General features: G+C 66.1%; 1 protein-coding gene across 1 annotated transcript in view; it reads right to left on the reverse strand.

Moving 5' to 3' along the window:
* The window catches only part of LOC121284359 (F-box/WD repeat-containing protein 7-like), a 248,451-nt gene that overhangs the window by 213,955 nt on the left and 11,976 nt on the right, over positions 1-22,520 (reverse strand). Inside the window, exon 2 of the mRNA XM_041199777.1 lies at positions 2,879-3,031. Within this exon, the coding sequence (XP_041055711.1) occupies positions 2,879-3,031 (153 nt within the window). The remainder of the gene's footprint in view (positions 1-2,878; positions 3,032-22,520) is intronic.

Consider the following 22,520-nt stretch of genomic DNA (forward strand, 5'->3'; position numbering starts at 1 on the left):
ATATATAGCTAATGCCAAGTCATCTATTTTGTGAAAGAAAATTTCAGCCTCAAGAGATATAATTCCAACACCACCTAGAAAGACAAACGCAGCAAGTGCATAGGAACACCACCACCTGCAAGTTCCCCTCCAAGCCACTCAGCATCCCAACTTTGGACTATTGTGATCCCAGCTGATGTTGCCACTGGCCAAGACAGATCCCAAGGTGCAACCCGGCTTGATAGATCCTAACTTTTATTTTTTGCTCAGAAAGGCTACTGCACAGTCATAGGAGTCAGCTGATGAACTTTTAACAAAACAATAAGGTATTTATTAACCTAGAAAAGATGAGCTATAATACAATATGCCTTCAGCCACAACTAAGTCTTTACAGATATGTACAGATCCGTAAGGATAATTACAAGTTGCAAACTTTGAATTCACTCCACATGATATCAAGAAGCAGCTGAAGGCACTGGCTACTGCAAAGACTATGGGCCCTGACAATATTCCGGCAATCGTACTGAAGACATGTGCAACAGAACTTAGCATGCTCCTAGCCCAAGCTGTTCCAGTACAGCTACAACACTGGCATCTACCCGGCTATGTGCAAAATTGCCCAGGTGTGTCCTGCACACAAAAAGCAGGACAAATCCAACTCGGCCAATTACCACCCCATCAGTCTACTCTCCATCATCTGTCAAGAATTGGAAGGGGTCATTAACAGTGCTATCAAGCAGCACTTCCTTAGCAATAATGCAGAGTTTGGGTTCTGCCAGGGCCACTGAGCTCCTGACCTCATTACAGCCTTGGTTCAAACATGAACAAAAGAGCTAAACTCCCGAGGTGAGGTGCGAGTGACTGCCCTTGATATCAAGGCAGCATTTGACTGAATGTGGCATAAAGGAGCCCTAGCAAAACTGCAGTCCATGGGAACCAGAGGAAAACTCTCCACTGGTTGGAGACATACCTAGCACAAAGGAAGACGGCTGTGGTCGTTGGAGGTCAGTCATCTCAGCTCCAGGACATCACTGCAGGAGTTCCTCAGGGTAGTGTCCTCGGCCCAACCATCTTCAGCTGCTTCATCAATGACCTTCCTTCCATCATAAGGTCAGAAGTGGGGATGGTCACTGATGATTTCACAATGTTCAGCACCATTCACTGTTCCTCAGATACTGAAGCAGTCGATGTCCAAATGCAGCAAGAACTGGACAATATCCAGGCTTGGGCTGACAAGTGGCAAGTAACATTCCAGACACAGAAGTGCCGGACAATGACCATCTCCAACAAGAATCTAACCATCTATTAGCTATGAGGAGAGGTTGGAGAAACTCGGATTGTTCTCACTAGAGCGACAGAGATTGAGGGGCGACTTGATAGAAGCTTACAAAATGAGTGGCATGGACAGAGTAGATAGTCAGAAGCTTTTTCCCAGGGTGGAAGAGTCAATTACTAGGGGACATAGATTTAAGGTGAGAGGAACAAGCTATAAAGGAGATGCGTGGAGCAAGTTTTTTTATGCAGAGGGTAGTGAGTGTCTGGAATTCGCTGCCAGAGGTGGTGGTGGAAACAGGTACGATAGTGGTGTTTAAGAGGCAGCTTGACAAATACATGAATAGGATGGGAATAGAGGGATACGGACCCCAGAAGTGCAAAATATTTTAGTTGACGGCAATATGATCGGCGCAGGCTTGGAGGGCCGCAGGGCCTGTTCCTGTGCTGTACCTTCCTTTGTTCTTTGTATCACCCTTTGACATTAAATGGCATTACCATCACTGAATCCCCCACAATCAACATCCTGAGGATTACCTGGCAGCTCACCACCGCCTTCCCAAGGACAATTAGGGCCGAGCCAATGACATCCACATCGTGTAAATGATTAAAAGTAACTCCCTCTATAGCAATAATGTCCATCCTAAAGTAAGGGGGCCAAAACTGCTCACAGTGCTCCAGGTGTGGTCTAACCAAGGTTCTATACAATTGAAGACCCCGCTACTCCTGTACTCGAATCCTCTTTCAATAATGGCTAACATTCCATTAGCTTGCTTGCTGCATCTGAATGTTAGTTTTCAGTGGCTTACTAATGCAGACACCCAGGTCCTTTGTACACCTACACTTTCTAATCTCTCACCATTTAAGAAATACTCTGCTCATCTGTTCCTCCTATCAAAGTGGATAGCCTCATTTTTCCACATTATATTCCATCTGCCATGTTCTTGACCACTCACAGTCGGTCCAAACCCTCCTGGAGCCGCTCTGCTGCTTTCTCACAACGGGTATTCCCACCGAGCTTTGTGTCATCTGTGAATTTGGGAATGTTACATTTGGTCCCCACATTCAAATCATTGATATATTTTGTGAACAGCTGGGGTCTAAGTACTGATCCTTGCGGTACCCCACTGGTCACAGTCTGCCAACATGAGAATGACTTGCCAGTGAGACAGGGCAACCCGAATCTCCAGAGCCCCTGATTGCCAGTCCAGTGACAATATCACCTCCTGTTTCTGGGATGGCAGGACTGTCCGATGAAGGGAGACTAGGGAAACTGGGCCTCTATTCTCAGAAGTTGACACTCAAAAGAACAGAGTACAGAGCTCTCAGAAGGTTGGACGATTGAAAGAGGCTTTGAAATAAGGATGTTTATGCAGATTTTTTTGTATTAAAAAACACAAACAGACCTTGCACGGATCTGAACTGGAAATCACATATCCATGGTTATAAACAGCAACCGAGATCCCATCAACAGAAAAGGCAGTTTTCAAATTATCCCCTTTTCCCTGTGTGGTCTTGCATCCCGTGCTAATCCCTCCGTAGAGATAGAAATGTGAAATCCTGACACCAATGTGCCTCAACAACATTTTCTCGTGGCTGCAGAGTTTGATTGGAAATGTTGACTTACGCTATCAGAGCTGCTGGACAACCCTTGCATGCTGGTCTCCGTACTCAGTTTACTGGTGTGGCACAACAGCAGTTCACAGTTCCTCTCCAGAAGATGGCCCGTGATGCCTTTGATGTGCAGGAGGTCATCCAGCGATGAAAATCCTTTCAATTCCTAATGCAGTACGTAAAGGAACAAATAGCTTCCTGTTCAAAATATATCAAGGCTGCCCATGCCTTCCCTATGACAAATATCTATCCCAAGCCTCTACTCTTTCCCCACATTCATAAGCACCAATCCTTTCCCAACTACCTCAAAACTCGCGCCCCGGAACCCACCAAATCTTATCGTCCACTCTCCACTTGGCCATCTCCCCACGCACTTCCCACCGACCAATCACTCCTCCTCCACGTACCCCTCTCCTGGCCCACTCCCCTCTGACCCCTGCCCGGTCATATTCCCGGCACCCCGCTTCCCTTCACGTACACTCCTCCCTCTTGTCCAACCACAAACCCTTCCCCTGCCTCTCTCCCCACCTCACCTGCACCCTCCCACTCTCACCCATCAGCCTCTTGCACTTTCCACCCCCTCAACACCAAAACCCTCCCATCACACACTCAACCTCCCTCCCTGCCCCCAAACCGTCCTGTCCTCACCGCAGCCACCCTATCCCAACTTCCACCCCCAAGACCCACACACTTCCTTCCCCCCAACACTCTCCTTCACCCGTCCCCCCAACACACCATCACCCCTACCCTCCTCTCTCACATCTTCCCCCTCTACCCCTGTCACACTCACACTCCACTCTAACCCCCTCACACATACACTCTCCCCAACAGTGTTCTCTCACATCTTACCCCTGGGAGCCCCCTCGCACCGGCACTCCCCTCGCACGCACACACCCCACTCCCCTCCCCTCGCACGCACACACCCCACCCCCCTCGCACGCACACTACCCTCTAGCCCCCTCGCACTCACAATCCCCTCCAGCCCCCTCCCCTCGTGCGCACACTCCCCTCTAGCCCTTATCCAGTCGCACGCACACGCCCCTCTACCCCACTCCCCTCGCAAAAACACACCCCAATACCGCACTCCCCTCACACGCACACTCCCCTCTGCCCCTCTCGCACGCACACTCTCTCCTCTCACCCACACACACTCCCCTCTGGCCCCCTCACACACACACTCCCCACTACCCGCCTCTCATCACACGCACACTCCCCTCTAACACCCTCACGCGCACAATCCCCTCCAACATCCTCGCACGCACACGTCCCTCTAGCCCCCTCGCACCCAAACTCCCCTCTACCCCCCTCGCATCCAAAATCCCCTCCAACCCACTCCCCTGACAAGCACACTCCCCTCTACACGCCAACCTTCGCACGCACACTCCCCTCTGCCCCCCTCGCACGCACACTTCCCTCTGCCTCCCTCGCACGCACACTCCCCTTTGCCCCCCTCACACGCACACTCCCCTCTGCCCCCCTCGCTCGCACTCCCATGGGATCCCCTCGCACGCACACTCCCCTCTTGACCGCTCACACGCACACAACCCTCTGTGCCCATCCACTCACACACACAATCCCCTCTCCCACCTTCAAACTCCCCTCTGCCCAACTCCCCTCGCACGCACACCCCTCTAGCCCACACCACTCTACACCACACAGCACACATGCACACACCTCTACCCCACACCCCTCGCACGCACACACACCTCTACCCCACTCCCCTCGCACGCACACACCCCTCTACCCCACTCCCCTCGCACGCACACACCCCTCTACCCCACTCCCCTCGCACGCAGACACCCCTCTACCCCACTCCCCTCGCACGCACACACCCCTCTACCCCACTCCCCTCGCACGCACACACCCCTCTACCCCACTCGCCTCGCACGCACACTCCCACCTACCCAACTCCACTCACACGCACACACCCCTCTACACCACACAGCTCACACGCACACACCCCTCTGCCCCACTCCCCTCGCATGCACACACCCCTCGCACACAAGCACCCCTCTGACCCACTCCCCTAGCACGCGCACACCCCTCTGCCCCACTCCCCTCCGCCCCACTCCCCTCGCACGCACACACCACTCCACCCCACACCCCTCGCACGCACACACCACACCGCCCCACCCCCCTCGCACGCACACTCCCCTCTGCCCCCCTCGCACGCACACTCCCCTCTGCCCCCCTCGCACGCACACTCCCCTCTGCCCCCCTCGCACGCACACTCCCCTCTGCCCCCCTCGCACGCACACTCCCCTCTGCCCCCCTCGCACGCACACTCCCCTCTGCCCCCCTCACACGCACACTCCCCTCTGCCCCCCTCGCACGCACACTCCCCTCTGCCCCCCTCGCATGCACACTCCCCTCTGCCCACCTCGCACGCACACTCCCCTCTGCCCCCCTCGCACGCACACTCCCCTCTGCCCCCCTCGCACGCACACTCCCCTCTGCCCCCCTCGCACGCACACTCCCCTCTGCCCCCCTCGCACGCACACTCCCCTCTGGCCCCCTCGCACGCACACTCCCCTCTGGCCCCCTCGCACGCACACTCCCCTCTGGCCCCCTCGCACGCACACTCCCCTCTGGCCCCCTCGCACGCACACTCCCCTCTGCCCCCCTCGCACGCACACTCCCCTCTGCCCCCCTCGCACGCACACTCCCCTCTGCCCCCCTCGCACGCACACTCCCCTCTGCCCCCCTCGCACGCACGCTCCCCTCTGCCCCCCTCGCACGCACTCCCATGGGATCCCCTCGCACACACACTCCCCTCTTCAACGCTCACGCGCACACAACCCTCTGTGCCCATCCACTCACACACACAATGCCCTCTCCCACCTTCAAACTCCCCTCTGCCCAACTCCTCTCGCACGCACACCCCTCGAGCCCACACCACTCTACACCACACGGCACACATGCACACACCTCTACACCACTCCCCTCGCACACACACACCCCTTGCATGCACACACCCCTCTACCCAACTCCCCTCGCACGCACACACCCCTCTACCCCACTCCCTTCGCATGCACACACCCCTCTACCCCACTCCCATCGCACGCACACACCCCTCTACCCAACTCCCCTCGCACGCACACACCCCTCTATCCCACTCCCCTCGCACGCACACACCCCTCTGCCCCACTCCCCTCGCACGCACACACAACTCTACCCCACTGCCCTCGCACGCACACACCCCTCTACCCCACTCCCCTCGCACGCACACACCCCTCTACCCCACTCCCCTCGCACGCACACACCCCTCTACCCCACTCCCCTCGCACGCACACACCCCTCTACCCCACTTGCCTCGCAGGCACACACCCACCTACCCAACTCCACGCACAAGCACACACCCCTCTACACCACACGGCTCACACGCACACACCCCTCTGCCCCACTCCCCTCGCATGCACAAACCCCTCTACCCCACTCCCCTCGCACACACACACCCCTCGCACGCACACACCCCTCTGCCCCACTCCCCTCGCACGCACACAACCCTCTGCCCCACTCCCCTCGCACGCACACAACCCTCTGCCCCACTCCCCTCGCACGCACACAACCCTCGGCCACACTCCCCTCGCACGCACACACCCCACCGCCCAAACCCCCTCGCACGCACGCTCCCCTCTGCCCCCCTCGCACGCACGCTACCCTCTGCCCCCCTCGCACGCACGCTCCCCTCTGCCCTCCTCGCACGCACGCTCCCCTCTGCCCTCCTCGCACGCACGCTCCCCTCTGCCCTCCTCGCACGCACGCTCCCCTCTGCCCCCCTCGCACGCACGCTCCCCTCTACCCCCCTCGCACGCACGCTCCCCTCTACCCCCCACGCACGCACGCTCCCCCCCTCGCACGCACGCTCCCCTCTACCTCCGCGCACGCACAATCCCCCTAGCACCCTCGCACGCACAATCCCCTCGAGCCCCCTCACACGCACGCTCCCCTCTACTCCCCTCGCACGCACACTCCCCTCTACCCCCCTCGCACGCACACTCCCCTCTACCCCCCTCGCACGCACACTCCCCTCTACCCCCCTCGCACGCACACTCCCCTCTACCCCCCTCGCACGCACACTCCCCTCTACCCCCCTCGCACGCACACTCCCTCTACCCCCCTCGCACGCACACTCCCCCTCTAACCCCCCCTCGCACGCACACTCCCCTCTACCCCCCTCGCACGCACACTCCCCTCTACCCCCCTCGCACGCACACTCCCCTCTACCCCCCTCGCACGCACACTCCCCTCTACCCCCTCGCACGCACACTCCCCTCTACCCCCCCTCGCACGCACACTCCCCTCTACCCCCCTCGCACGCACTCTCCCCTCTACCCCCCTCGCACGCACACTCCCCTCTACCCCCCTCGCACGCACACTCCCCTCTACCCCCCTCGCACGCACACTCCCCTCTACCCCCCTCGCACGCACACTCCCCTCTACCCCCCTCGCACGCACACTCCCCTCTACCCCCCTCGCACGCACACTCCCCTCTACCCCCCTCGCACGCACACTCCCCTCTACCCCCCTCGCACGCACACTCCCCTCTACCCCCCTCGCACGCACACTCCCCTCTACCCCCCTCGCACGCACACTCCCCTCTACCCCCCTCGCACGCACACTCCCCTCTACCCCCCTCGCACGCACACTCCCCTCTACCCCCCCTCGCACGCACACTCCCCTCTACCCCCCTCGCACGCACACTCCCCTCTACCCCCCTCGCACGCACACTCCCCTCTACCCCCTCGCACGCACACTCCCCTCTACCCCCCCTCGCACGCACACTCCCCTCTACCCCCCTCGCACGCACACTCCCCTCTACCCCCCTCGCACGCACACTCCCCTCTACCCCCCTCGCACGCACACTCCCCTCTACCCCCCTCGCACGCACACTCCCCTCTACCCCCCTCGCACGCACACTCCCCTCTACCCCCCTCGCACGCACACTCCCCTCTACCCCCCTCGCACGCACACTCCCTCTACCCCCCCTCGCACGCACACTCCCCTCTACCCCCCTCGCACGCACACTCCCCTCTACCCCCCTCGCACGCACACTCCCCTCTACCCCCCTCGCACGCACACTCCCCTCTACCCCCCTCGCACGCACACTCCCCTCTACCCCCCTCGCACGCACACTCCCCTCTACCCCCCTCGCACGCACACTCCCCTCTACCCCCCTCGCACGCACACTCCCCTCTACCCCCCTCGCACGCACACTCCCCTCTACCCCCCTCGCACGCACACTCCCCTCTACCCCCCTCGCACGCACACTCCCCTCTACCCCCCTCGCACGCACACTCCCCTCTACCCCCCTCGCACGCACACTCCCCTCTACCCCCCTCGCACGCACACTCCCCTCTACCCCCCTCGCACGCACACTCCCCTCTACCCCCCTCGCACGCACACTCCCCTCTACCCCCCTCGCACGCACACTCCCCTCTACCCCCCTCGCACGCACACTCCCCTCTACCCCCCCTCGCACGCACACTCCCCTCTACCCCCCTCGCACGCACACTCCCCTCTACCCCCCTCGCACGCACACTCCCCTCTACCCCCCTCGCACGCACACTCCCCTCTACCCCCCTCGCACGCACACTCCCCTCTACCCCCCTCGCACGCACACTCCCCTCTACCCCCCTCGCACGCACACTCCCCTCTACCCCCCTCGCACGCACACTCCCCTCTACCCCCCTCGCACGCACACTCCCCTCTACCCCCTCGCACGCACACTCCCCTCTACCCCCCTCGCACGCACACTCCCCTCTACCCCCCTCGCACGCACACTCCCCTCTACCCCCCTCGCACGCACACTCCCCTCTACCCCCCTCGCACGCACACTCCCCTCTACCCCCCTCGCACGCACACTCCCCTCTACCCCCCTCGCACGCACACTCCCCTCTACCCCCCTCGCACGCACACTCCCCTCTACCCCCCTCGCACGCACACTCCCCTCTACCCCCCTCGCACGCACACTCCCCTCTACCCCCCTCGCACGCACACTCCCCTCTACCCCCCTCGCACGCACACTCCCCCTCTACCCCCCTCGCACGCACACTCCCCTCTACCCCCCTCGCACGCACACTCCCCTCTACCCCCCTCGCACGCACACTCCCCTCTACCCCCTCGCACGCACACTCCCCTCTACCCCCCTCGCACGCACACTCCCCTCTACCCCCCCTCGCACGCACACTCCCCTCTACCCCCCTCGCACGCACACTCCCCTCTACCCCCCTCGCACGCACACTCCCCTCTACCCCCCTCGCACGCACACTCCCCTCTACCCCCCTCGCACGCACACTCCCCTCTACCCCCCTCGCACGCACACTCCCCTCTACCCCCCTCGCACGCACACTCCCCTCTACCCCCCTCGCACGCACACTCCCCTCTACCCCCCTCGCACGCACACTCCCCTCTACCCCCCTCGCACGCACACTCCCCTCTACCCCCCTCGCACGCACACTCCCCTCTACCCCCCTCGCACGCACACTCCCCTCTACCCCCCTCGCACGCACACTCCCCTCTACCCCCCCTCGCACGCACACTCCCCTCTACCCCCCTCGCACGCACACTCCCCTCTACCCCCCTCGCACGCACACTCCCCTCTACCCCCCTCGCACGCACACTCCCCTCTACCCCCCTCGCACGCACACTCCCCTCTACCCCCCTCGCACGCACACTCCCCTCTACCCCCCTCGCACGCACACTCCCCTCTACCCCCCTCGCACGCACACTCCCCTCTACCCCCCTCGCACGCACACTCCCCTCTACCCCCCTCGCACGCACACTCCCCTCTACCCCCCTCGCACGCACACTCCCCCTCTACCCCCTCGCACGCACACTCCCCTCTACCCCCCTCGCACGCACACTCCCCTCTACCCCCCTCGCACGCACACTCCCCTCTACCCCCCTCGCACGCACACTCCCCTCTACCCCCCTCGCACGCACACTCCCCTCTACCCCCTCGCACGCACACTCCCCTCTACCCCCCTCGCACGCACACTCCCCTCTACCCCCCTCGCACGCACACTCCCCTCTACCCCCCTCGCACGCACACTCCCCTCTACCCCCCTCGCACGCACACTCCCCTCTACCCCCCTCGCACGCACACTCCCCTCTACCCCCTCGCACGCACACTCCCCTCTAGCCCCCCTCGCACGCACACTCCCCTCTACCCCCCTCGCACGCACACTCCCCTCTACCCCCCTCGCACGCACACTCCCCTCTACCCCCCTCGCACGCACACTCCCCTCTACCCCCTCGCACGCACACTCCCCTCTACCCCCCTCGCACGCACACTCCCCTCTACCCCCTCGCACGCACACTCCCCTCTACCCCCCTCGCACGCACACTCCCCTCTACCCCCCTCGCACGCACACTCCCCTCTACCCCCCTCGCACGCACACTCCCCTCTACCCCCTCGCACGCACACTCCCCTCTACCCCCCTCGCACGCACACTCCCCTCTACCCCCCTCGCACGCACACTCCCCTCTACCCCCCTCGCACGCACACTCCCCTCTACCCCCCTCGCACGCACACTCCCCTCTACACCCCTCGCACGCACACTCCCCTCTACCCCCCTCGCACGCACACTCCCCTCTACCCCCCTCGCACGCACACTCCCCTCTACCATCCTCGCACGCACACTCCCCTCTACCCCCCTCGCACGCACACTCCCCTCTACCCCCCTCCCACGCACACTCCCCTCTACCCCCCTCGCACGCACACTCCCCTCTACCCCCCTCGCACGCACACTCCCCTCTACCCCCCTCGAACGCACACTTCCCCTCTACCCCCCTCGCACGCACACTCCCCTCTACCCCCCCTCGCACGCACACTCCCCTCTACCCCCCTCGCACGCACACTCCCCTCTACCCCCTCGCACGCACACTACCCTCTATCCCCCTTCGCACGCACACTCCCCTCTACCCCCCTCGCACGCACACTCCCCTCTACCCACTCGCACGCACACTCCCCTCTACCCCCCTCGCACGCACACTCCCCTCTACCCCCCCTCGCACGCACACTCCCCTCTACCCCCCTCGCACGCACACTCCCCTCTACCCCCCTCGCACGCACACTCCCCACTAAACCCTTCACACGCACACACCCCTCCAGCACACTCCCCTCGCACAAACACTTGCAACCCCTTGCAAGCACACGGCCCCACTCCACTCGCATGCACACTCCACTCTGCCCCACTCCTCTCGCAAGCACACGCCCCTCTGCCCCACTCCTCTCGCACGCACACTCCCCTCTGCCCCACTCCTCTCGCAAGCACACTCCCCTCTGCCCCACTCCTCTCGCACGCACACTCCCCTCTGCCCCACTCCTCTCGCACGCACATTCCCCTCTGCCCCACTCCTCTCGCACGCTCACTCCCCTCTGCCCCACTCCCCCCGCACGCACACTCCACTCTACCCCACTCCCCTCGCACGCACACTCCCCTCTGCCCCACACAACTCTAGCCCCCTCCCCTCACACACCCACTCCCCTCTGCCCCACTCCTCTCGCACGCACACTCCCCACTGCCCCACTGCGCTCGCACGCACACTCCCCTCTGCCCACCTCGCACGCACGCTCCCCTCTACCCCCCTCGCACGCACGCTCCCCTCTAACCCCCTCGCACGCACGCTCCCCTCTACCCCCCTCGCACGCACGCTCCCCTCTACCCCCTCGAACGCACACTCCCCTCTACCCCCCTCGCACGCACGCTCCCTCTACCCCCCTCGCACGCACGCTCCCCTCTACCCCCCTCGCACGCACGCTCCCCTCTACCCCCCTCGCACGCACGCTCCCCTCTACCCCCTCGCACACACGCTCCCCTCTACCCCCCTCACACGCACACTACCCTCTACAACCCTCGCACGCACACTCCCCTCTACCCCCCTCGCACACACACTCCCCTCTAACCTCCTCGCACGGACGCTCCCCTCTACCCCCCTCGCACGCACACTCCCCTCTACACCCTCGCACGCACACTCCCCTCTACCCCCTCGCACGCACACTCCCCTCTACCCCCCTCGCACGCACACTCCCCTCTACCCCCCTCGCACGCACACTCCCCTCTACCCCCCTCGCACGCACACTCCCCTCTACCCCCCTCGCACGCACACTCCCCTCTACCCCCCTCGCACGCACACTCCCCTCTACCCCCCTCGCACGCACACTCCCCTCTACCCCCCTCGCACGCACAATCCCCTCTAGCCCCCTCGCACACACAATCCCCTCTAGCTCCCTTGCACGCACAATCCCCTCTAGCCCCCTCGCACGCACGCTCCCCTCTAACCTCCTCGCACGGACGCTACCCTCTGCCCCCTCGCACGCACAATCCCCTCTACCCCCTCGCACGCACAATCCCCTCTACCCCCTCGCACGCACAATCCCCTCTACCCCCTCGCACGCACAATCCCCTCTACCCCCTCGCACGCACAATCCCCTCTACCCCCTCGCACGCACGCTCCCCTCTAACCCCTCGCACGCACGCTCCCCTCTACCCCCTCGCACGCACGCTCCCCTCTAACCCCTCGCACGCACGCTCCCCTCTACCCCCCTCGCACGCACGCTCCACTCTACCCCCTCGCACGCACACTCCCCTCTACCCCCTCGCACGCACACTCCCCTCTAGCCCCCTCGCACGCACGCTCCCCTCTCCCCCCTCGCATGCACGCTCCACTCTACCCCCTCGCACGCACGCTCCACTCTACCCCCTCGCACGCACACTCCCCTCTACCCCCTCGCACGCACACTCCCCTCTAGCCCCCTCGCACGCACACTCCCCTCTAGCCCCCTCGCACGCACACTCCCCTCTAGCCCCCTCGCACGCACACTCCCCTCTAGCCCCCTCGCACGCACGCTCCCCCTACCCCCCTCGCACGCACACTCCCCCTACCCCCCTCGCACGCACACTCCCCCTACCCCCCTCGCACGCACACTCCCCCTACCCCCCTCGCACGCACACTCCCCCTACCCCCCTCGCACGCACAACTCCCTCGCACGCACACTCCCCCTACCCCCCTCGCACGCACACTCCCCCTACCCCCCCTCGCACGCACACTCCCCCTACCCCCCTCGCACGCACACTCCCCCTACCCCCCTCGCACGCACACTCCCCCTACCCCCCTCGCACGCACACTCCCCCTACCCCCCTCGCACGCACACTCCCCTCTACACCCCTCGCACGCACACTCGCCTCTACACCCCTCGCACGCACACTCGCCTCTACACCCCTCGCACGCACACTCCCCTCTACACCCCTCGCACGCACACTCCCCTATACCACCCTCGCACGCACACTCGCCTCTACACCCCTCGCACGCACACTCCCCTCTACCCCAATCGCACGCACACACCCCTCTACCCCAATCGCACGCACACTCCCCTCTAACCCCCCTCGCACGCACACTCCCCTCTATCCAGCTCGCACGCACACTCCCCTCTACCCCCCTCGCACGCACACTCTCCTCTACCCCCCTCGCACGCACACTCCCCTCTACCCCCCTCGCACGCACACTCCCCTATACCCCCCTCGCACGCACACTCCCCTATACCCCCCTCGCACGCACACTCCCCTCTACACCCCTTGCACGCACACCACTCTACCCCCCTCGCACGCACACTACCCTCTACCGCCCTCACAGGCACACTCCCCTCCAAACTCCTCGCAGGAACATTCCCCTCTACCCCCCTCGCACGCACACTCCCCACTAAACCCTTCACACACACACACACCCCTCCAGCACACTCCCCTCGCACGCACACTCCCCTTGCAAGCACACGGCCCCACTCCACTCGCACGCACACTCCCCTCTGCCCCACTCCTCTCGCAAGCACACTCCCCTCTGCCCCACTCCTCTCGCACGCACACTCCCCTCTGCCCCACTCCTCGCGCAAGCACACTCCCCTCTGACCCACTCCTCTCGCACGCACACTCCCCTCTGCCCCCACTCCACTCGCAAGCACACCCCCCCTACCCCACTCCTCTCGCACGCACACTCACCTCTAACCCCAAACCCCTCACACGCGCACACCCTTCTAGCCCCCTCCCCTCGCACGCACCCTGCACCACTCCACTCGCACGCACACTCCCCTCTGCCTCACTCCCCCCGCATGCACACTCCCCTCTGCCCCACTCCTCTCGCATGCACACTCCCCTCTGCCTCACTCCCCCCGCACGCACACTCCCCACTGCCTCACTCCCCCCGCACGCACACTCCCCTCTGCCCCACTCCTCGCGCACGCACACTCCCCACTGCTCCACTGCGCTCGCACGCACACTCCCCTCTGCCCCACACCACTCTAGCCCCCTCCCCTCACACGCCCACTCCCCTCTGCGCCGCCCCTCTCGCATCCACACTCCCCTCTGCCCCACTCCTCTCGCACGCACACTCCCCACTGCCCCGCGCCCCTCGCAAGGCCACTCCCCTCTGCCCCGCCCCTCTCGCACGCACACTCCCCTCTGCACCACCCCCCTCGCACGCACACACCTCTCTACCCCCCTTGCACGCACGCTGCCCTCAACCCCCCTCGCACGCACGCTCCCCTCTACCCCCTCGCACGCACGCTCCCCTCTACCCCCTCGCACGCACGCTCCCCTCTACCCCCTCGCACGCACGCTCCCCTCTACCCCCCTCGCACGCACGCTCCCCTCTACCCCCCTCGCACGCACGCTCCCCTCTACCCCCCTCGCACGCACGCTCCCCTCTACACCCCGCGCACGCACGCTCCCCTCTACCCCCCTCGCACGCACGCTCCCCTCTACCCCCCTCGCACGCACGCTCCCCTCTGCCCCCCTCGCACGCACACTCCCCTCTACACCCCTCGCACGCACACTCCCCTCTACACCCCTCGCACGCACACTCCCCTCTACACCGCTCGAACGCACACTACCCTCTACACCCCTCGCACGCACGCTCCCCTCTACCCCCCTCGCACGCACACTCCCCTCTACACCCCTCGCACGCACACTCCCCTCTACACCCCTCGCACGCACACTCCCCTCTACACCCCTCGCACGCACACTCCCCTCTACACCCCTCGCACGCACACTCCCCTCTACCCCAATCGCACGCACACTCCCCTCTACCCCAATCGCACGCACACTCCCCTCTAACCCCCCTCGCACGCACACTCCCCTCTATCCAGCTCGCACGCACACTCCCCTCTACCCCCCTCGCACGCACACTCCCCTCTACCCCCCTCGCACGCACACTCCCCTCTACCCCCCTCGCACGCACACTCCCCTCTACCCCCCTCGCACGCACACTCCCCTCTACCCCCCTCGCACGCACACTCCCCTCTACCCCCCTCGCACGCACACTCCCCTCTACCCCCCTCGCACGCACACTCCCCTCTACCCCCCTCGCACGCACACTCCCCTCTACCCCCCTCGCACGCACACTCCCCTCTACCCCCCTCGCACGCACACTCCCCTCTACCCCCCTCGCACGCACACTCCCCTCTACCCCCCTCGCACGCACACTCCCCTCTACCCTCCTCGCACGCACACTCCCCTCTACCCTCCTCGCACGCACACTCCCCACTAAACCCTTCACACGCACAAACCCCTCCAGCACACTCCCCTCGCACGCACACTCCCCTTGCAAGCACACTGCCCCACTCCACTCGCACGCACACTCCCCTCTGCCCCACTCCTCTCGCAAGCACACTCCCCTCTGCCCCACGCCTCTCGCACGCACACTCCCCTCTGCCCCACTCCTCTCGCACGCACACTCCCCTCTACCCCACTCCTCTTGCACGCACACTCCCCTCTACCCCACTCCTCTCGCAAGCACACTCCCCTCTGCCCCACTCCTCTCGCACGCACACTCACCTCTAACCCCACACCCCTCACACGCACACACCCCTCTAGCACCCTCCCCTCGCACGCACGCTGCACCAGTCCACTCGCACGCACTCCCCCCGCACGCACACTCCCCTCTGCCCCACTGCGCTCGCACGCACACTCCCCTCTGCCCCGCCCCTCTCGCACGCACACTACCCTCTGCACCACCCCCCTCGCACGCACACTCCTCTCTACCCTCCCCGCACGCACGCTCCCCTCTACCCTCCCCGCACGCACGCTCCCCTCTACCCCCCTCGCACGCACGCTCCCCTCTACCCCCCTCGCACGCACGCTCCCCTCTACCCCCCTCGCACGCACGCTCCCCTCTACCCCCCTCGCACGCACGCTCCCCTCTACCCCCCTCGCACGCACGCTCCCCTCTACCCCCCTCGCACGCACGCTCCCCTCTACCCCCCCTCGCACGCACGCTCCCCTCTACCCCCCTCGCACGCACGCTCCCCTCTACCCCCCTCGCACGCACGCTCCCCTCTACCCCCCTCGCACGCACGCTCCCCTCTACCCCCCTCGCACGCACGCTCCCCTCTACCCCCCTCGCACGCACGCTCCCCTCTACCCCCCTCGCACGCACGCTCCCCTCTACCCCCCTCGCACGCACGCTCCCCTCTACCCCCCTCGCACGCACGCTCCCCTCTACCCCCCTCGCACACACGCTCCCCTCTACCCCCCTCGCACGCACGCTCCCCTCTACCCCCTCGCTCGCACGCTCCCCTCTACCCCCCTCGCACGCACGCTCCCCTCTACCCCCCTCGCACGCACGCTCCCCTCTACCCCCCTCGCACGCACGCTCCCCTCTACCCCCCTCGCACGCACGCTCCCCTCTTCACCGCTCACGCGCACACAACCCTCTGCGCCCATCCACTCACACACACAATCCCCTCTCCCACCTTCAAACTCCCCTCTGCCCAACTCCCCTCGCACGCACACCCCTCGAGGCCACACCACTCTACACCACACAGCACACATGCACACACCTCTACACCACTCCCCTCGCACACACACACCCCTTGCATGCACACACCCCTCTACTCCACTCCCCTCGCACGCACACACCCCTCTAGCCCACTCCCCTCGCACGCACACACCCCTCTAGCCCACTCCCCTCGCACGCACACACCCCTCTACCCCACTGCCCTCGCACGCACACACCCCTCTACCCCACTGCACTCGCACGCACACACCCCTCTACCCCACTCCCCTCACACGCACACACCCCTCTACCCCACTCCCCTCGCGCGCACACACCCCTCTACCCCACTCCCCTCGCACGCACACACCCCTCTACCCCACTCCCCTCGCACGCACACACACCTCTACCCCACTCCCCTCGCACGCACACACACCTCTACCCCACTCCCCTCGCACGCACACACCCCTCTACCCAACTCCCCTCGCACGCACACACCCCTCTACCCCACTCCCCTCGCACGCACACACCCCTCTACCCCACTCCCCTCTCACGCACACACCCCTCTACCCCACTTGCCTCGCAGGCACGCAGCCACCTACCCAACTCCACTCACACGCACACACCCCTCTACACCACACGGCTCACACGCACACACCCCTCTGCCCCACTCCCCTCGTATGCACACACCCCTCGCACGCACACACCCCTCTACCCCACTCTCCTCGCACGCACACACCCTTCTGCCCCACTCCCCTCGCACGCACACACCCTTCTGCCCCACTCCCCTCGCACGCACACACCCTTCTGCCCCACTCCCCTCGCACGCACACACCCCTCTGCCCCACTCCCCTCGCACGCACACACCCCTCTGCCCCACTCCCCTCGCACGCACACACCCCTCTGCCCCACTCCCCTCGCACGCACACACCCCTCTGCCCCACTCCCCTCGCACGCACACACCCCTCTGCCCCACTCCCCTCGCACGCACACACCCCTCTGCCCCACTCCCCTCGCACGCACACACCCCTCTGCCCCACTCCCCTCGCACGCACACACCCCTCTGCCCCACTCCCCTCGCACGCACACACCCCTCTGCCCCACTCCCCTCGCACGCACACACCCCTCTGCCCCACTCCCCTCGCACGCACACACCCCTCTGCCCCCACTCCCCTCGCACGCACACACCCCTCTGCCCCACTCCCCTCGCACGCACACACCCCTCTGCCCCACTCCCCTCGCACGCACACACCCCTCTGCCCCACTCCCCTCGCACGCACACACCCCACCGCCCAACCCCCCTCGCACGCACGCTCCCCTCTGCCCCCTCCCCTCGCACGCACGCACCCCACCGCCCCCCTCGCACGCACGCTCCCCTCTGCCCCCCTCGCACGCACGCACCCCTCTGCCCCCCTCGCACGCACGCTCCCCTCTGCCCCCTCGCACGCACGCTCCCCTCTGCCCCCCTCGCACGCACGCTCCCCTCCGCCCCCCTCGCACGCACGCTCCCCTCCGCCCCCCTCGCACGCACGCTCCCCTCCGCCCCCCTCGCACGCACGCTCCCCTCCGCCCCCCTCGCACGCACGCACCCCTCTACCCGCCTCGCACGCACACTCCCCTCTACACCCCTCGCACGCACACTCCCCTCTACACCCCTCGCACGCACACTCCCCTCTACACCCCTCGCACGCACACTCCCCTCTACACCCCTCGCACGCACACTCCCCTCTACACCCCTCGCACGCACACTCCCCTCTACACCCCTCGCACGCACACTCCCCTCGACACCCCTCGCACGCACACTCCCCTCTACACCCCTCGCACGCACACTCCCCTCTACACCCCTCGCACGCACACTCCCCTCTACACCCCTCGCACGCACACTCCCCTCTACACCCCTCGCACGCACACTCCCCTCTACCCCCCTCGCATGCGCACTCCCCTCTACCCCCCTCGCACGCACACTCCCCTCTACCCCCCTCGCACGCACACTCCCCTCTACCCCCCTCGCACGCACACTCCCCTCTACACCCCTTGCACGCACACTACCCTCTAGCCCTCTCGCACGCACACTACCCTCTAGCCCCCTCGCACGCACACTCCCCTCCAAACTCCTCGCAGGCACATTCCCCTCTACCCCCCTCGCACGCACACTCCCCACTAAACCCTTCACACGCACACACCCCTCCAGCAGACTCCCCTCGCACGCACACTCCCCTCGCAAGCACACTGCCCCACTCCACTCGCACACTCCCCTCTGCCCCACTCCTCTAGCAAGCACGCTCCCCTCTGCCCCACTCCTCTCGCAAGCACGCTCCCCTCTGCCCCACTCCTCTCGCAAGCACGCTCCCCTCTGCCCCACTCCTCTCGCAAGCACGCTCCCCTCTGCCCCACTCCTCTCGCAAGCACGCTCCCCTCTGCTCCACTCCTCTCGCAAGCACGCTCCCCTCTGCCCCCCCCCGGCACGCACGCTCCCCTCTACACCCCCCCGGCACGCGCGCTCCCCTCTACCCCCCTCGCACGCGCGCTCCCCTCTACCCCCCTCGCACGCGCGCTCCCCTCTACCCCCCTCGCACGCGCGCTCCCTTCTACCCCCCTCGCACGCGCGCTCCCCTCTACCCCCCTCGCACGCGCGCTCCCCTCTACTCCCCTCGCACGCGCGCTCCCCTCTACCCCCCTCGCACGCGCGCTCCCCCTCTACCCCCCTCGCACGCGCGCTCCCCTCTACCCCCCTCGCACGCGCGCTCCCCTCTACCCCCCTCGCACGCGCGCTCCCCTCTACCCCCCTCGCACGCGCGCTCCCCTCTACCCCCCTCGCACGCGCGCTCCCCTCTACCCCCCTCGCACGCGCGCTCCCCTCTACCCCCCTCGCACGCGCGCTCCCCTCTACCCCCCTCGCACGCGCGCTCCCCCTCTACCCCCCTCGCACGCGCGCTCCCCTCTACCCCCCTCGCACGCGCGCTCCCCTCTACCCCCCCTCGCACGCGCGCTCCCCTCTACCCCCCTCGCACGCGCGCTCCCCTCTACCCCCCTCGCACGCGCGCTCCCCTCTACCCCCCTCGCACGCGCGCTCCCCTCTACCCCCCCTCGCACGCGCGCTCCCCTCTACCCCCCCTCGCACGCGCGCTCCCCTCTACCCCCCTCGCACGCGCGCTCCCCTCTACCCCCCTCGCACGCACGCTCCCCTCTACCCCCCTCGCAAGCACGCTCCCCTCTAACTCCTCGCACGCACCCGCCCCTCTACCCCCCTCGCACGCACACTCCCCTCTACCCCCCTCGCACACACACTCCCCTCTACCCCCCTCGCCGCACACTCCCCTCTACCCCCCCTCGCACGCACACTCCCCTCTACCCCCCTCGCACGCACACTCCCCTCTACCCCCCTCGCACGTACACTCCCCTCTACCCCCCTCGCACGCACACTCCCCTCTACCCCCCTCGCACGCACACTCCCCCTCTACCCCCCTCGCACGCACACTCCCCTCTACCCCCCCTCGCACGCACACTCCCCTCTACCCCCCTCGCACGCACACTCCCCTCTACCCCCCTCGCACGCACACTCCCCTCTACCCCCTCGCACGCACACTCCCCTCGCAAGCACACTCCCCTCTGCCCCACTCCCCCCGCACGCCGACTCCACTCTGCCCCACTGCGCTCTCAAGCACACTCCCCTCTGCCCCGCTCCCCCCGCACGCACACTCCCCTCTGCCCCGCTCCCCCCGCACGCACACTCCCCTCTGCCCCGCTCCCCTCGGACGCACACTCCACTCTGCCCCGCCCCTCTCGCACGCCCGCTCCCCTCTACCACCCTCGCAAGCACGCTCCCCTCTACCACCCTCGCAAGCACGCTCCCCTCTACCACCCTCGCAAGCACGCTCCCCTCTACCCCCCTCGCACGCACGCTCCCCTCTACCCCCCTCGCACGCACGCTCCCCTCTACCCCCCCTCGCACGCACGCTCCCCTCTACCCCCCTCGCACGCACGCTCCCCTCTACCCCCCTCGCACGCACGCTCCCCTCTACCCCCCTCGCACGCACGCTCCCCTCTACCCCCCTCGCACGCACGCTCCCCTCTACCCCCCTCGCACGCACGCTCCCCTCTACCCCCCTCACACGCACACTCCCCTCTACACCCCTCGCACGCACGCTCCCCTCTACCCCCCTCGCACGCACGCTCCCCTCTACCCCCCTCGCACGCACGCTCCCCTCTACCCCCCTCGCACGCACGCTCCCCTCTACACCCCTCGCACGCACGCTCCCCTCTACCCCCCTCGCACGCACGCTCCCCTCTACCCCCCCTCGCACGCACGCTCCCCTCTACCCCCCTCGCACGCACGCTCCCCTCTACCCCCCTCGCAGGCACGCTCCCCTCTACCCCCCTCGCACGCACGCTCACCTCTACCCCCCTCGCACGCACGCTCCCCTCTACCCCCCTCGCACGCACGCTCCCCTCTACCCCCCTCGCAGGCACGCTCCCCTCTACCCCCCTCGCACGCACGCTCACCTCTACCCCCTCGCACGCACGCTCCCCTCTACCCCCCTCGCAAGCACGCTCCCCTCTAACTCCTCGCACGCACACGCCCCTCTACCCCCCTCGCACGCACACTCCCCTCTACCCCCCTCGCACGCACACTCCCCTCTACCCCCCTCGCCGCACACTCCCCTCTACCCCCCTCGCCGCACACTCCCCTCTACCCCCCTCGCACGCACACTCCCCTCTACCCCCCTCGCACGCACACTCCCCTCTACCCCCCTCGCACGCACACTCCCCTCTACCCCCCTCGCACGCACACTCCCCTCTACCCCCCTCGCACGCACACTCCCCTCTACCCCCCTCGCACGCACACTCCCCTCTACCCCCCCTCGCACGCACAATCCCCTCTACCCCCCCTCGCACGCACACTCCCCTCTACCCCCCCTCGCACGCACACTCCCCTCTACCCCCCTCGCACGCACACTCCCCTCTACCCCCCTCGCACGCACACTCCCCTCGCAAGCACACTCCCCTCTGCCCCACTCCCCCCGCACGCCGACTCCACTCTGCCCCACTGCGCTCGCAAGCACACTCCCCTCTGCCCCGCTCCCCCCGCAGGCACACTCCCCTCTACCCCCCTCGCAGGCACACTCCCCTCTACCCCCCTCGCAGGCACACTCCCCTCTACCCCCCTCGCAGGCACACTCCCCTCTACCCCCCTCGCAGGCACACTCCCCTCTACCCCCTCGCAGGCACACTCCCCTCTACCCCCCTCGCAGGCACACTCCCCTCTACCCCCCTCGCAGGCACACTCCCCTCTACCCCCCTCGCAGGCACACTCCCCTCTACCCCCCTCGCAGGCACACTCCCCTCGCAAGCACACTGCCCCACTCCCCTCGCAAGCACACTGCCCCACTCCCCTCGCAAGCACACTGCCCCACTCCCCTCGCAAGCACACTGCCCCACTCCCCTCGCAAGCACACTGCCCCACTCCCCTCGCAAGCACACTGCCCCACTCCCCTCGCAAGCACACTGCCCCACTCCCCTCGCAAGCACACTGCCCCACTCCCCTCGCAAGCACACTGCCCCACTCCCCTCGCAAGCACACTGCCCCACTCCCCTCGCAAGCACACTGCCCCACTCCCCTCGCAAGCACACTGCCCCACTCCCCTCGCAAGCACACTGCCCCACTCCCCTCGCAAGCACACTGCCCCACTCCCCTCGCAAGCACACTGCCCCACTCCCCTCGCAAGCACACTGCCCCACTCCCCTCGCAAGCACACTGCCCCACTCCCCTCGCAAGCACACTGCCCCACTCCCCCTCGCAAGCACACTGCCCCACTCCCCTCGCAAGCACACTGCCCCACTCCCCCTCGCAAGCACACTGCCCCACTCCCCTCGCAAGCACACTGCCC

The sequence above is a fragment of the Carcharodon carcharias genome, chromosome 11 (genome assembly GCF_017639515.1).
Source record: "Carcharodon carcharias isolate sCarCar2 chromosome 11, sCarCar2.pri, whole genome shotgun sequence".
Lineage (NCBI taxonomy): Eukaryota > Metazoa > Chordata > Chondrichthyes > Lamniformes > Lamnidae > Carcharodon > Carcharodon carcharias.